Below are 13572 nucleotides of genomic sequence, written 5' to 3' on the forward strand. Positions count from 1 at the left end.
GGGGGGACCCCCCCAAAAAAAAAAAAAAAAAAAAAAAAAAAAAAAAATCAGTCAGGCGTGGTGATGGGCGCCTGTAATCCCAGCTACTCAGGAGGCTGAGGCAGGAGAATCGCTTGAACCTGGGAGGCGAAAGTTGCAGTGAGCCGAGATGGCGCCACTGAACTCCAGCCTGGGCAACAGAGCAAGACTCTGTCTCTCAAAAGAAAAAAAAGGAGGGGGGGCGGGAAATCTGCCTCCCACTGCCTGCACCCTACACCCGGAGACTCCTGCCTCATCAGTCCTATCCACAGCCCATTAGCTTCCCAGGGAAGGGGACCCTCCCTGCCCTGCTCACTGATGTGTCACAGCCCCCAGCACACAGTGGTCCAGTGAACAGTTGCTGAATGACTGCATCAATGACTCTACCATAGTTGCCGGGTACCTGGGTGCCAGGCACTGTACTCGGGCTTTGTGGCACAGCAGTGGACAGGAAAGAAAGCAATGAACTGATATCTAGGGGATGACAGGGGCTAGGCCAAGTATGAGTTATCGCCAAGGTAAGGGCAGAGAGAGGCATGGGAGGGTCCAGGAGGGGAGCTGGGTGTGGAAGGGCAGTCAGGGAAGGCCTCTCTAGAATGAGGTGATGCCGGATCAGAGACCTGAAGGAAGGGAGAGGTCAGCCACGCAGGGGTCAGCAGAGGGGGACAGCAGAGGGGACCAGGGGACAGCAGAGGGGACCAGGCAGAGGAAACAGCAAGGGTTGGGGTCCCAGAACATCAACAGGTCCCAGACTGGCCTGAGGATGCATGGCAAGGACCCAGTTCCACTGCCTGTAGCCCTGGCGGCAGGGGACAGAGAGCAGCAGTTACCTCCTGTACAACTGGGTCATCCTCTTCATTGGCCATACTAGAGGACAGCCAGCCGCGCAGTCCTTGAGCTCGATCTGCAAAGGAGGGCGAGAGACTGGGACCGTCAGTCAGTGGTTCAACCAACATTTCCCTGTGCCTATTCTGCAACAGGCCCTGAACTGGGAGGCGGAGCCCACAACCAACCAACTGACCTTCTTTCTACATCTACCGTGAAGTCAACAATGGACGAGCAACCCTATACCCCATCAGCCAAAAGAAATAAAGAAAAAAAGAAACATTCAGATGCAAGCGGGTAGACCAAGCCAACACGTGTGGGCTGCACCTGCGGGGGAAAAGCAAATGACTGGCTTTAAGGGTTTCTTCTCTGCTCACAGAGAATTCACTGCCAGAGAGGAGGATAGAGGTTAGCTGGTCCCAGCCATGATTAAAACACTGGAGAACTGAGGGCCCTGAGGAGGCTTGAAAGAGCAGCCAGACGTCAAACAGGAAGACAGACAGTCCAAAGCTCTCTCTGATACTTGATTTTCAAGCTGACTTTAACTCGAATCCTGAGTGAGATGACTCTTCTGTGATTTGGTCTAAAAATGACCTCTTCACACACTCTTCTGTCCTGTATTCAACACAATAACCCTGTGAGCTGTGGTGATTGTCACTGTTTTATAATGAACAGACTGGAACTCAGAGATACTGTGTGCGTTTTTACCCAAAGTCACATAGTAAGCAGGATGATGAACTGGACTTCACATCCAGGCTGTCTGACCTCAGGTGCAGGTAACAGGGAGGGGAGGTGAGAGGCAGGCAGGGCCTTTCTGCTGGGGAGGAGGCACGTGGGGTGTGCCTGGAAGGAGAGAGGGCGTTGGGTAAGCCACGACAGCAGAGGGGAAGAGGAATTCCAGGAAGAGGGAAGGCTGCAGGTCTCCACGGGGCAGGTTGAGTATTTCAGCTGGTCTGCCCCTTCACATACCCAAAGAGAAGATGGTCATAGGAGGACGGTACTCAGGCACCCCCAGGCCTCAGCAATCCCCAAACCCCTGCTCTTGGGTGGGACCAGCATTTTTTTTTTTTTTTTTCCTTGAGACAGAGTCTTGCTCTGTCGCCCAGGCTGGAGGGCAGTGGTACGATCAGCTCACTGCAACCTCTGCCTCCCGGGTTCAAGTGATTGTCCTGCCTCAGCCTTCCAAGTAGCTGGTATTACAGGTGCCTGCCACAGTACCCGGCTAATTTTTATATTTTAAATAGAGATAGGATTTCACCATGTTGGCCAGGCATGATTTTTGTCTGATCTACTTAACATTTGAACTATCTAATATTTATTTATTTATTTATTTAAGACATGTCTCGCTCTGTCGCCCAGGCCAAAGTGCACTGGCATGATTTTGACTCACTGCTTCCTAGGTTCAAGTGATTACCGTGCCTCAGCCTCCCAAGTAGCTGGGATTACAGGCATGCACCATCCGCCCAGCTAATTTTTGTATTTTTAGTAGAGACGGGGCTTTGCCACATTGGCCAGGCTGGTCTTGAACTCCTGGCCTCAAGTGATTCACCTGCCTCGGCCTCTCAAAGTGCTGGGATTGCAGGTGTGAGCCACCGCACCTGGATAAAAGCCAAAGTCTTTATCACCCCATGTAAACCCTAAACAATCTCCTGCCCCTTGACCTGCCAGACCTCATCTCCCACGAGCCTCCTACCCTCCTCTCCTCTCTAAACCCACCTCTGGGGATGTGAAGCTGCTCTACCCGCCTGATAACCTCATGGCCCCCCCTTCACCTCTTTCAGGTTTTTGCTCAAATGTCACCTTATGGCTAAGACCTTCCCTCTCCAAATCAAATTGCAAACTGCCTTCCCCACCCCTCAATTCCCTTCTCTGCTCTGGTTTTCTCCATAGCAGGTGTCTATCACCATGTGACAGTTTACAGCTCTGCATCTGTGCCCACCTCTATTGCCACTAAGCTGTAAGCTACGTGAAGGCAGAGATTTTGGTCTATTTTGTCCCTTGTGGTACCCCAAGTGCCTAGTACATAGCAGGCACTCAATACATGTTTGTTGTCTAAATAGATGAACCATGGGAATGCTATTTAATAGGAAGCTACAGAAGGATTTTGGGCAGAGGAAGATATGGAGGGGGTAGAAAGAGAAACTTCAGGGAAACAGGCTATCGTAACAGTCCCAGAGACGGAGGATAGAATGAAAATCAGAAGTCGCACCTCGATAGTTTCAGGTGCATCTCGACTCTGCTGTGCAGACAGAGGGCAGCGTGGAGGGGAGAGCCCAAGGCCTGACCCCATCTGCACTGGCTGCCAAGCACCACAGACATGTCAAGCTCCTGCCTTCTCTGCAGCTCGGCAGTGGACAACTGAGAGGCTGGAGCCTGCCAGGTGAGCAAGGGGACAGATCATAAGCATTGAGGGTGTGGCCTGGGAGCTTCCAAAGACATAATCATTCTTTCTCTGCTATTGCTATGCCCTGTTGGCCTCTGCGTTGCCAGGGATCAGGGAGGCTAAGGTGCCCTGTCAGCTAGAGAGCTGGAGCTCCTCCCTCTGGATAGTACATCTGGGTTGATACAAAGAGTGTCACCTCCCTTCATCCTCCAGGTTGAGGTGATCCAACTCAGTGGCTTTCAAAGTTTTCAGCCTAAGATCCACCACAGTAAGAAATTCATCTCAGCCGGGCGCAGTGGCTCACACCTGTAATCCCAGCACTTTGGGAGGCCGAGGCGAGCAGATCACAAGGTCAGGAGATCAAGACCATCCTGGCTAACACGGTGAAATCCCATCTCTACTAAAAATACAAAACATTAGCCGGGCGTAGCAGCGGGCGCCTGTAGTCCCAGCTACTCGGGAGGCTGAGGCAGGAGAATGGCGTGAACCCAGGAGGCGGAGCTTGCAGTGAGCCGAGATCGGGCCACTGCACTCCAGCCTGGGTGACAGAGCAAGGCTCCGTCTCTGGGGGAAAAAAAAAAAACAACACGAAATTCATCTCATATAAATAACCCAGAACATACATACAGTTGCGTAACTGAAACAAGGTTTCACATAACTGTAACTGTCTCTACTATATGTCAGGAAGTGATGTTTTCTACTTCATTCATTCAAAACAAAAAATGCTAGCTTCAATTCCACTAAATCGATTGTACTTCCCACTAATAAATCTCAATCTGCAATGTGAAAAGAACTCATCCATGTCTCCCTATGGCTACCTGCCTCAAAGTCTCCCAGCAACAGTGAGTCCTTGGAAAGGCTGGCGTGGTGGCTCATGCCAGTAATCCCAACACTTTGGGAGGCTTAGGTGGAAGGACTGCCTGAGACCAGGAGTTCAAGACCAGCCTGAGCAACATAGTGAGACCCCCCCCCCCCAACCCCAGTCTCTCTTTAAAAAAAAAAAAAAAATTAGCCCAGCGTGGCCTGCAGTCCCAATGACCTGGGAAGTTGAGGCAGCAGGACTGGTTGAATCCAGGAGTTTGAGGCTGCAGTGAGCTATGATCACACCACTGTGTTCCATCCTGAGTCACAGGGTGAGACTCTATCTCTATTCGTGGGGGGGGGGCCAGGCACGCTGGCTCACGCCTGTAATCCCAGCACTTTAGGAAGCTGAGGCAGGCAGATCACCTGAGGTCAGGAGTTCCAGAACAGCCTGGCCAATAAGGTGAAACCCCGTCTCCACTAAAAATACAAAAATCAGCCAGGTGTGGTGATGCACACCTGTAATCCCAGCTACTTGGGAGGCTGAGGCAGAAGAATCGTTTGAACCCAGGAGGCAGAGGTTGCAGTGAGCTGAGATCTTGCCACTGCACTCCAGCCTGGGTAACACAGCAAGACTTCATCTTAAAAAAAAAAAAAAAAAAAAAGTAAATCATTATTTCCCTGCCTAAAACCTGTCAACTGTCACTGTCACATAAAACAAAACCCAAACTCCTTTCCATGAGCCGCCTAAGGCCCTACATGATCTTGTCTCTGACTTCCCCTCACCATCCAGGCTGGTAGCCACTTGCTGGGCCTCCACCAAGCCAAGCCCCAGTCCACCCAAGGTCCTTTGCACATCATCTATTCCCCCACAGGGATTTCCAAGGTTGGTCCTTTTTATTAAATATCATCACCGCCTGCAGGAGAGGATAGGTTCCCTGGCCACCCTATTTTAAAAGCCTCCCCCAACTTCCTCCCAGGCACTACCACATCTCTATTTTCTTTCCTTAATGGGTCTCACCTTAATCTGGAACTACCTAGTCTATTTGCTCAGGTGTTGTCTTCTGCAATAGAATGTAAGCTCCATGAAGGCTTCTCAGTGCTTCAGTTTCCTCAACTATGAAATGAAGATTAAAAAAAATATATATCCACTGCTAGTTCTCTCAATACCTAGAACAGTGCCTGGCACGAAGTTGACACTCAATATAGTACAAAGAATACTTTATATTTAATCTTCTCATTAGCCCTATTAATAGAGATTTATCATCTTCAATTTGGAAATGAGGAGACTGAGGTTGAGAGAGAAGTAACTCATCCGAGGTGGAATCAGGACAGAAACTAGGGTCTCGTTGATGTCAAAGATCCTTATTCTTATTCTTAACCACTATACTGCACAGATCTCCGATAAAAGGCAGTATGGTTAAGTGGGTAAGAGCCTGAACTCCGGAGCAAAACTACGCGGGTTCAAACCCCACCGCAGCTGCCTCGCATCTGTGACCTACTTGAGTTGTCTACGTCTGGTATTCTTCCCTATTTTCATCCCTAAAGTAGGGAAACTAAGTACCGACCTACAGACAGCTGCGGGGAGGAGTAAAGACGGTAATAAACGTAACCTATTACTTGACAACATGTTTTCTGCCAATGTAGGCGGGTAACAACGCTGCAAGCAGGAGCGTCACCTGGTTTCTAATGAGCCATCACCACAACCCTATGAGGTAGGAATTTCTATTATCCCCATTTCACAGATGAGGAACTGTTGAGATCGCTAAGATCTCTTCTTTCCGCCTCCAAGCCCAAGGAATTCTAAAGCTAACCCAAAGGAACGACCTTGTTTGTTTACTGACACCTCCTCGGACCGAATGGTCAGGGCCGTATCCGGAGCACAGAGTTGGCTCAGTAAACACTGAATGGTTGCCTGAATAAATGAATGAGGAATCCCAGGCCTCGCCAGGCAGAAGCTAATCCGGTTCAGCTGCGAAGAGGGGGCTCCGGCAGGCGCAGGTGCCCTCCCTGCCCATCGGGGCGGGCCGCCGACCCCGAGCCTCGCTGTCCAGTGGGTTTCTGCTCCCTCGCGGGTGGTCAGGACCCCTTCTCACGCCCACCACGCAGTCCCTGCCGCGAGCCGCCACCACACCCGACGCCGAGGACAGGTGTTCCTTCCGTAGGATGCCCCCCAGGCTCGGGTGGGGCAGGTCGGCAGGACCCTGAGTCACCGCCGGCAGCGTCGGCCGCGGCCTCCCCAACTCCCAGGTGTCGGGTCGGGGAAGTAGGAGTCCGGGGTCGGCCTGGAGCCGGCTGCCCCTCCTCCCGCCCGAGTCCCGAGAGGCCCCCAGCCCCTCAGCACGGCGCGGCGCGGGCCTCCTTGGCCTACTCGGGAATCTAGCCCAGACCCACGTCGTGAGTGCGGTCCGGCTCAAGCCCCAGCTCGGGCGCTGCCAAGATGGGACTCACCTCTCCGCGGGGGCCGAAAGCGGACGGCGGCAACCGCCCAGTTACCCGCGGGCTGCAGAGGCGGCGGCGGCCCGGCTCTCCTCTCAGGCGGCGGCCATGTTGCTGGTGGAGAAACTCCGGCGGACACGTGGGGGGAGCGGGCCGGCCCCAGCGCTTCCTCTTACCCACAATGCCCCGCCCCGGCGCACACGGCTCCGCCCCCTCCGCCGCGCCATTCATGCAGGCCGTGAGCCCCGCCCTGCAGCAGGGGGCGCTGATGGCACGCGCAAAACAGCCGGGCGTGTATGCAGCGGGGAACAAAAGGAAACCAACCCTGGCAGCGGTGGGATTCGAACCCACGCCCCCGAAGAGACTGGAGCCTTAATCCAGCGCCTTAGACCGCTCGGCCACGCTACCCAGCTGGAGAAAGTGTTTGCCAGAACACTACTTAATGCTTTTGCATTCGCATTTCATCTGGAAATCGCGAGGCGTTTTCGCTGAGGTTTTTTTGTTTAACGTGTGTTCAAGCTGATCCCTATAGAATTATTTTAAAAAGCCGTGTGCTGGAAAATAAACACTTGCTCCAGTTTTTAGACCCAGGTTTGTTCCCAACAGGTATTAGAGCAAAACTCATTTTTAGAAACTGTACTCTGAGATGGATGGTTACCCTGGAGACCCCTGGTTAACTCACAAGTAATCCATAAGACCCGGATTGCATGTCTCCGGGAGAAGAAATCGATCTGATCAGAAACACGCCCTAGGGGATCTGACGGCCAAACCCGGGGGCTGGTCTGGGCAGTTGTCTCTGAGAAATTATGTGTTTAAATTTTTACTTACACAAATAACACACGAATTATTGTAAAATATTTAAACTTTGCAGATAAGGTACAAATGCTCTTTGACTCTTGACTCGCATCCTAGGCCCCTCCGCAGAGGTAAGTAACCATTATTATCAGTTTAATATGTACTATGGTTTGAATGTGTCCCCCAAATTTCATGTGTTGGAAATTTAATCCCCAATGTGGCAGTATTGTGTGGTGGGCCCTTTAAGAGGTGATTAGATCATGAGGGTGGAGCCCTCATGAATGGATTAATCTATTCATGGATTCATGGGTTAATGGATTAATAGGTTATCTTGGGAGGGGGACTGATGGCTTTATAAGTGGGAGCTTTATAAGTGCTAGACCTGAGCCAGCAAGTGAACTGCTCAGCATCCCCTCCATATGATGGCTTGTACTGCCTGAGGACTCTGCAGGGGTACCCCACCAGCAAGAAGGCCCTCGTCAGATGCACACTCTTGCGCTTGGACTTATCAGCCTCCATAACTGTAATAAGTAACTTCCTTTTCTTTACAGATTACCCAGTTTCAGGTATTCTGTTATAAGCAACAGAAAATGGACTAAAACACTATATATCTTTTGTACAAAAATGTACAAAAATTACAAAGAAAAAAAATCATCATCCATAGTGCCACCACCTGGCATTAAATTAATGACTATTATTATTGTGGCTTTTTTCTTTTCTTTTTTCTTTTCTCTCTCTTTTTTTTTTTTTTTTTTTTTTGAGATGGAGTCTCGCTCTTGTCCAGGCTGGGGTGCAGTGCTGTGGTCTCCGCTCACTGCATCCTTCGCCTCCTGGGATCAAGCGTCTTTACTAAAAATATAAATTTAGCCTGGCGTGGTGGCACGCGCCCATAATCCCAGCTACTCAGGAGGCTGAGGCAGGAGAATCGCTTGAACCTGGGAAGCGGAGGTTGCGGTGAGCCGAGATTCCGCCACTGCACTCTAGCCTGGGCGACAGTGTGAAACTCCGTCTCAAAAATAAATAAAGAAAAATAGACCACACTATTACAAATAGAAATTATTAGACCGTTACAAATAAAAATAAAGTCCCCTCCCAAACATTCTCCCGTCTATAACCGTCATGAATTTGATGTGTATCTTTCCAATAATTTCTTACATTTTTACATATAAAACTTATGAATAACACATAAAGTGGTTATCTGTTTGTTTTTCATTTATATAAATGTTAGCACATTGTACTGATATCTAAAACTTGCTTTTCTCATTTCAACAGTATTATTATTATTATTTTAAGGGAGTCTTGCTCTGTCACCCAGGTTAGAGTACAGTGGCACAATAGTAGCCTAGATCTCCTGGGCTCAAGTCATTCTCCTACTTCAGTTTCCCAAGTAGCTGAGATTACAGGCATGAGCCACTGTGCCAGGCCCAACATTGTGTTTTTGAGGTCTGTTAGGATGCCTATAGATCTAATTCATTCATTCCATGCCATGAACAACTTTTAAGTTGTTACTAAATTTTTGTCATTACGCACGGTATGGCAGGAAGTACCCTTGCACATGGCTCCTTGTCTTGTGTATGGACATTTCTCTAGGGTATACACTAGAAATGAAATTGCTAGACTATATTTATACTTTACCTAGTATTATATTATAATAATATTAATAATAGGCTGGTCTTGGTGGCTCACTCCTGTAATCCTAGCACTTTGGGAGACTGAGGTGGCAGGATCGCTCGACGCCAGAAGTTCAAGACCAGCCTAAGCAACGTTGAGAAACCTTGTCTCTACCAAAAAGCAAAAGAAAAGAAATTAGCCGGGCACGGTGGCGTATGCCTGTAGTCTCAGCTACTTGGGAGGCCAAGGTCAGAAGATCCCTTGAGCCAGGGAGGTCAAGGCTGCAGTGAACCGAGATTCAGGCACTGCACTCTAGCCTGGGTGAGAGAGGAGACCCTCTCTATATAGATATAGATATGCATATATTTTTCCATTTTGCCAAAGTATATGATTTTTGATGACTTTTTTTTTTTCTATTTCTTCTCATGTTTTCTATTTCTTCCTAAGTCAATTTTGGCAAGTTGTCATTTTCTGGGAAAACAAAGCCCATTACTTGATTTTTCACATTTATTGGTGTAAGAACTCTCAAATCTCCCTCATATCTGAAGTTTTCTCCTCTATCATTCTCTATCGTTTCTCTTTCCCTCTGTCATTTACATGGGTTACTTTCTCCATTATGCTGTTCAACACAGGGAGTGGAGTCAATGCTTAAGGAGACTGAATGGGGGAATTAGGCAGGAACTCTGCTAATGCTGGTGATGCTTTACACACATCAAAAACTATATAAATCACACTTTTTAAGTAGAATTCTCATTTTGCATTGACTGGTATTAGATTTTTCAGGGCCACGATTCAAGTTTCTGGCTAATATTCAGTTGGTACACACCCCTAACATTTGGACATTTTATATCTTTCCTTTTCAATCCCTCCTTAGCCTGGCTTTTCCCCCTCTCCATCCACCTTTATTTATTTATTTTTTTTATTTTATTTTTTTAGAGAGATGGGGTCTTGCTCTGTTGCCCAGGTTGGAGTGCAGTGGTATGATCACAGCTCACTGCAGCCTTGACATCCTGGGCTCAAGTGATCCTCCCATCTCAGCCTCACAAGTAGCTGGGACTAGAGGCATGCGCCACCACACTGGGCTAACTTTTGTATTTTTTGTAAGGACCGGGTCTTGCTATGCTGCTTAGGCTGGTCTCAAGCTATCCTCCTGCCTCTGCCTCCCAAAGTGCTAGAATTACAGGAGTGAGCCACCACACCTGGCCATTTGTCTACCTTTAACATATGTAATGATATGCAAAGATTTTCTTGTGCTAGTAGAGTTTGTTGCTCTTCAAGACATTAAAAAAAAAATACAGAAGCAGCCATGATTGAAGACACAGGCTAGGCATTTGGGGAGTTCAAAGCTGATTGAGGAATAACCCCTTGAAGTCAATAGAGGAGTGTTTGTCGTGGTATTTTAGTACCAGGAAGGACTTTGTGAGTTGGGTACTGGATTTTCCAAAAGGAAATATCCTCACAGTCAAGGATAATTGCTAGCATCTTTGCCCAGTCTGATTTTTCTAGGAACTGCCTGACCAGTCAGAGAGTGGGTCCCTGGCAGCCACCTTTGTGCTGCACGCCCCACCCCCACAGCCATGGTTAGTGGGTTCTACCTTCTTTTGTGGACGTAGGATTCAGGTTGGACCAATCAAATTCTCTCTTGAAAATGTGAACTGAGACTCAGTGAGTTACTGATTTGTTTTTCTTGTTTGTTTGTTTTTTTGTTTTGTTTTTTGAAACAGAGTCTGGATCCATTGCCTAGGCTGGAGTGCAGTGGCGTGATCTCGGCTCACTGCAACCTCCGCCTCCCAGGTGCAAGCAATTATCCTGCCTCAGCCTCCCAAGTAGTTGGGATTACAGATGCACGCCACCATGCCGGGCTAATTTTTTTGTATTTTTATTAGAGATGGGGCTTCACCATGTTGGGCAGGCTGGTTTTGAACTCCTGACCTCAAGTGATCTGCGAGCCTCGGCTTCCCAAAGTGTTAGGATTACAGGCGTGAGGCCCCTCGCCTGGCCTGATTTGTTAATTTGACCGTGTTGCATTGGAATTAGTCTCTGAGGCTGGCTAAAACTAGGAAGAAAGGGGGATTTCGCATGGCTATATTCTATGAGGTGAGTTGGAGAGGTAGACAAAAGCCAGTGCATAGAAAAAGAGGGAATGAGAGAGTGAGAAGAGCAGAGTCAGGGAAATCCTGATGGTTTTCTGACTTCCAGCTCCAGACCATTTCCAAGGCCCAGTGGGTTGTCCACTCTTGGAGGCATCCCTTTATCATTGTAATAAATTCCCTTTCTCTGCTAAAGCCCAGTGCTACTTGGTAGCTGTCAGCTGTAAACAATAACCCCCTCCCCCTTGCATGGCAAAGGCTCAAATGAAGGGGTGTGTGTGTGTGTGTGTGTGTGTGTGTCTTTGTGTGTATTTTATTTATTTTATTTTATTTTATTTTATTTTATTTTTTTTGAGACGGAGTCTCGCTCTGTGGCCCAGTCTGGAGTGCAGTGGCAGGATCTTGGCTCACTGCAAGCTCCGCCTCCTGGGTTCATGCCATTCTTCTGCCTCAGCCTCCCCAGTAGCTGGGACTACAGGCGTCCGCCACCATGCCCGGCTAATTTTTTGTATATTTAGTAGAGACGGGTTTTCACCGTGTTAGCCAGGATGGTCTCGATCTCCTGGCCTTGTGATCGGCCCGCCTCGGCCTCCCAAAGTACTGGGATTACAGGCGTGAACCACCGCGCCCAGCCAGTAAATTTTTTTTTTTTTTTGGCAAGTTCTTGCTCTGTTGCCCAGGCTGGAGTGCAGCGGCACAATCATTGCTCACTGCAGCCTTGACCTCCTGTGCTAAAGCGATCCTCCCATCTTAGCCTCCTTAGTAGCTGGGACTGCAGGAACGTGACACCATGCCTGGCTACTTAAAAACTTTTTTTTTTTCCCACAGAGACAGGGGTCTCGCTATATCACCAAGGCTGATCTTGAACTCCTAAGGCTGAGGTATTTCTGCTAGAACATTCTGGAGCAATTCAAGTCTCTTCCTACGAACACATACTGAGTAGGATGCTTAGTTAATAGGGAGCCTGCAGGGAAACAGCTGATCCTGGAAGGCACAGCACCCTTTTGAGAGTTTCTTACAGTCCAGCAGCCCCTTACACAGTTTTCTCATGACAATCAGACATGAAATCAATCAGCAAGAGATGCAGAATGTTGCATCAGAACCCCTGGACCTACAGGGTCTCAGCGGCAGGATGCAGGACAAGGGAGGGATAGGCTGAAACGCCGACTATTCTTTGTGTGCCTGTCCCTATATCATAAACACTAGGCTGTGGACAGTGGAAGTGGGTGTGGGGTCTCAGTCCTGGATCCCCTCCATTCTTTTCTCCCTTGCTCCCCTAAAAGGAAAATGCTCCCAAATCTGGCCTGAGACCAAATCTTTCTGTAAGAACCTCCTTCTGGAGAGAAACTAGCATTCCTGATAAATGCTCAAGCATTGAGCATTTTTCTTTTGAAATTTAAGAGCCTTGAGATTTGCACTGGGAAACTAGCATTCTACTCACTCAGTTGACGGTCATTTGTCAGGCAAAAGTGCAATGACCTTTAACGGAACATTCTTTTCTATTTTGTCTAACAATGATTAATCATTCTCTCTCCTATAAAATGTCTCTATCAAGATAGAGGTCAGAAGAGTGGCCAACATTTTTCGGGGTGGGGAGAGGGTGGATTGCCTGGGAGGGAGTCCAGGGGGGCTTCTGTAGTCCTGCAAAGGTTCTAATATCTTGAACTGGGTTGTTAAGACACAGATGTGTATAAATGTAAAAATTCATCGACCTGTATACTTAAGAGTGTGCAGTTTAATCTACTTAGGTATGCTATAATAAAAAATAAATTTTTAGAAAATGTCCCTACCAAGTATGAATCTTTGAATTCCCAGTGGGTTTACACTTGCAGCCAGACTGCAATTTTTTTTTTTTTTTTTTTTTTTTTTAAGAGATAGGCTTTCACGATGTTGACCAGGCTGGTCTTGAACTCCTGGCCTCAAGCAATCCTCCCATCTTGGCCTCCCAAAGTGCCAGGGTTACAGGTGTGAGCCACCACGCTTGGCCAAGACTGTAATAACATTTTGACGTATGCTGTAACAAAACCATCAGAAAAGTTTTCTTTATTAACTTCTCTTTTTTTTTTTTTGAAATGGAGTCTCGTTCTGTCACCCAGGCTGGGGTGCAGTGGTGATCTCGGCTCACTGCAACCTCTGCCTCCTGGGCTCAAGTGATTCTCCCGCCTCAGCCTGGCTAATTTTTATATTTTTAGTAGAGATGGTGTTTCACCATGTTGGTCAGGCTGGGCTCGAACTCCTGACCTCAAGTGATCTGCCCACCTCAGCCTCCCAAAGTGCTGGGATTATAGGCGTGAGCCACTGTGCGGGCCTCCTCATGCCAACTTCTCAGCTTTGCAGGGCTTGTTCAGCAATGAAAATTGGGTCGTTTCTCAGATTTCCCTACTGCTGATCTAGGATCCAGACTTCTTGGGTCTGTTAATTCAATTACAGTTTACCTACTTTCCAGCACCCAAAACTTGCTGTTGAATCCTCTTTCTCTTCATCCTCACAGGCTTATACTATTTAAAAAAAAAAAAAAAAAAAGTCCACTTCCTGTCATTGCACTGGAGATTTAGGAACAAGTGGACCTAAATATGTACGTTCAACCTACCATGCATAGTTACGCTAATA

At 48.2% G+C, this 13572-nt stretch overlaps 1 protein-coding gene and 1 non-coding gene across 7 annotated transcripts in view; both read right to left on the reverse strand.

Moving 5' to 3' along the window:
* POLR3E (RNA polymerase III subunit E) overlaps positions 1 to 6649 on the reverse strand; it is a 37401-nt gene extending 30752 nt beyond the window's left edge. For 4 of the 6 annotated variants that reach the window (XM_025370339.1, XM_025370335.1, XM_025370334.1 and 1 more), the window contains exons 1-2: positions 6479 to 6649; positions 849 to 922 (exon numbers count right to left, since the gene is read on the reverse strand). Coding sequence is in view for 4 of the 6 variants with exons in the window: in XM_025370335.1 (XP_025226120.1) it covers positions 849 to 884 (36 nt within the window). In the remaining 2 variants the exon portion in view is untranslated. The remainder of the gene's footprint in view (positions 1 to 848; positions 923 to 6478) is intronic. The other 2 variants (XM_025370337.1, XM_025370336.1) reach the window with 2 other exon arrangements.
* A 143-nt stretch (positions 6650 to 6792) lies between these two features.
* TRNAL-AAG lies at positions 6793 to 6874 on the reverse strand. The gene has a single exon. It is a non-coding gene; the product is annotated as a tRNA-Leu (tRNA).
* Between the last annotated feature and the right edge of the window lie 6698 nt (positions 6875 to 13572).

Source organism: Theropithecus gelada, chromosome 20 (genome assembly GCF_003255815.1).
Source record: "Theropithecus gelada isolate Dixy chromosome 20, Tgel_1.0, whole genome shotgun sequence".
Lineage (NCBI taxonomy): Eukaryota > Metazoa > Chordata > Mammalia > Primates > Cercopithecidae > Theropithecus > Theropithecus gelada.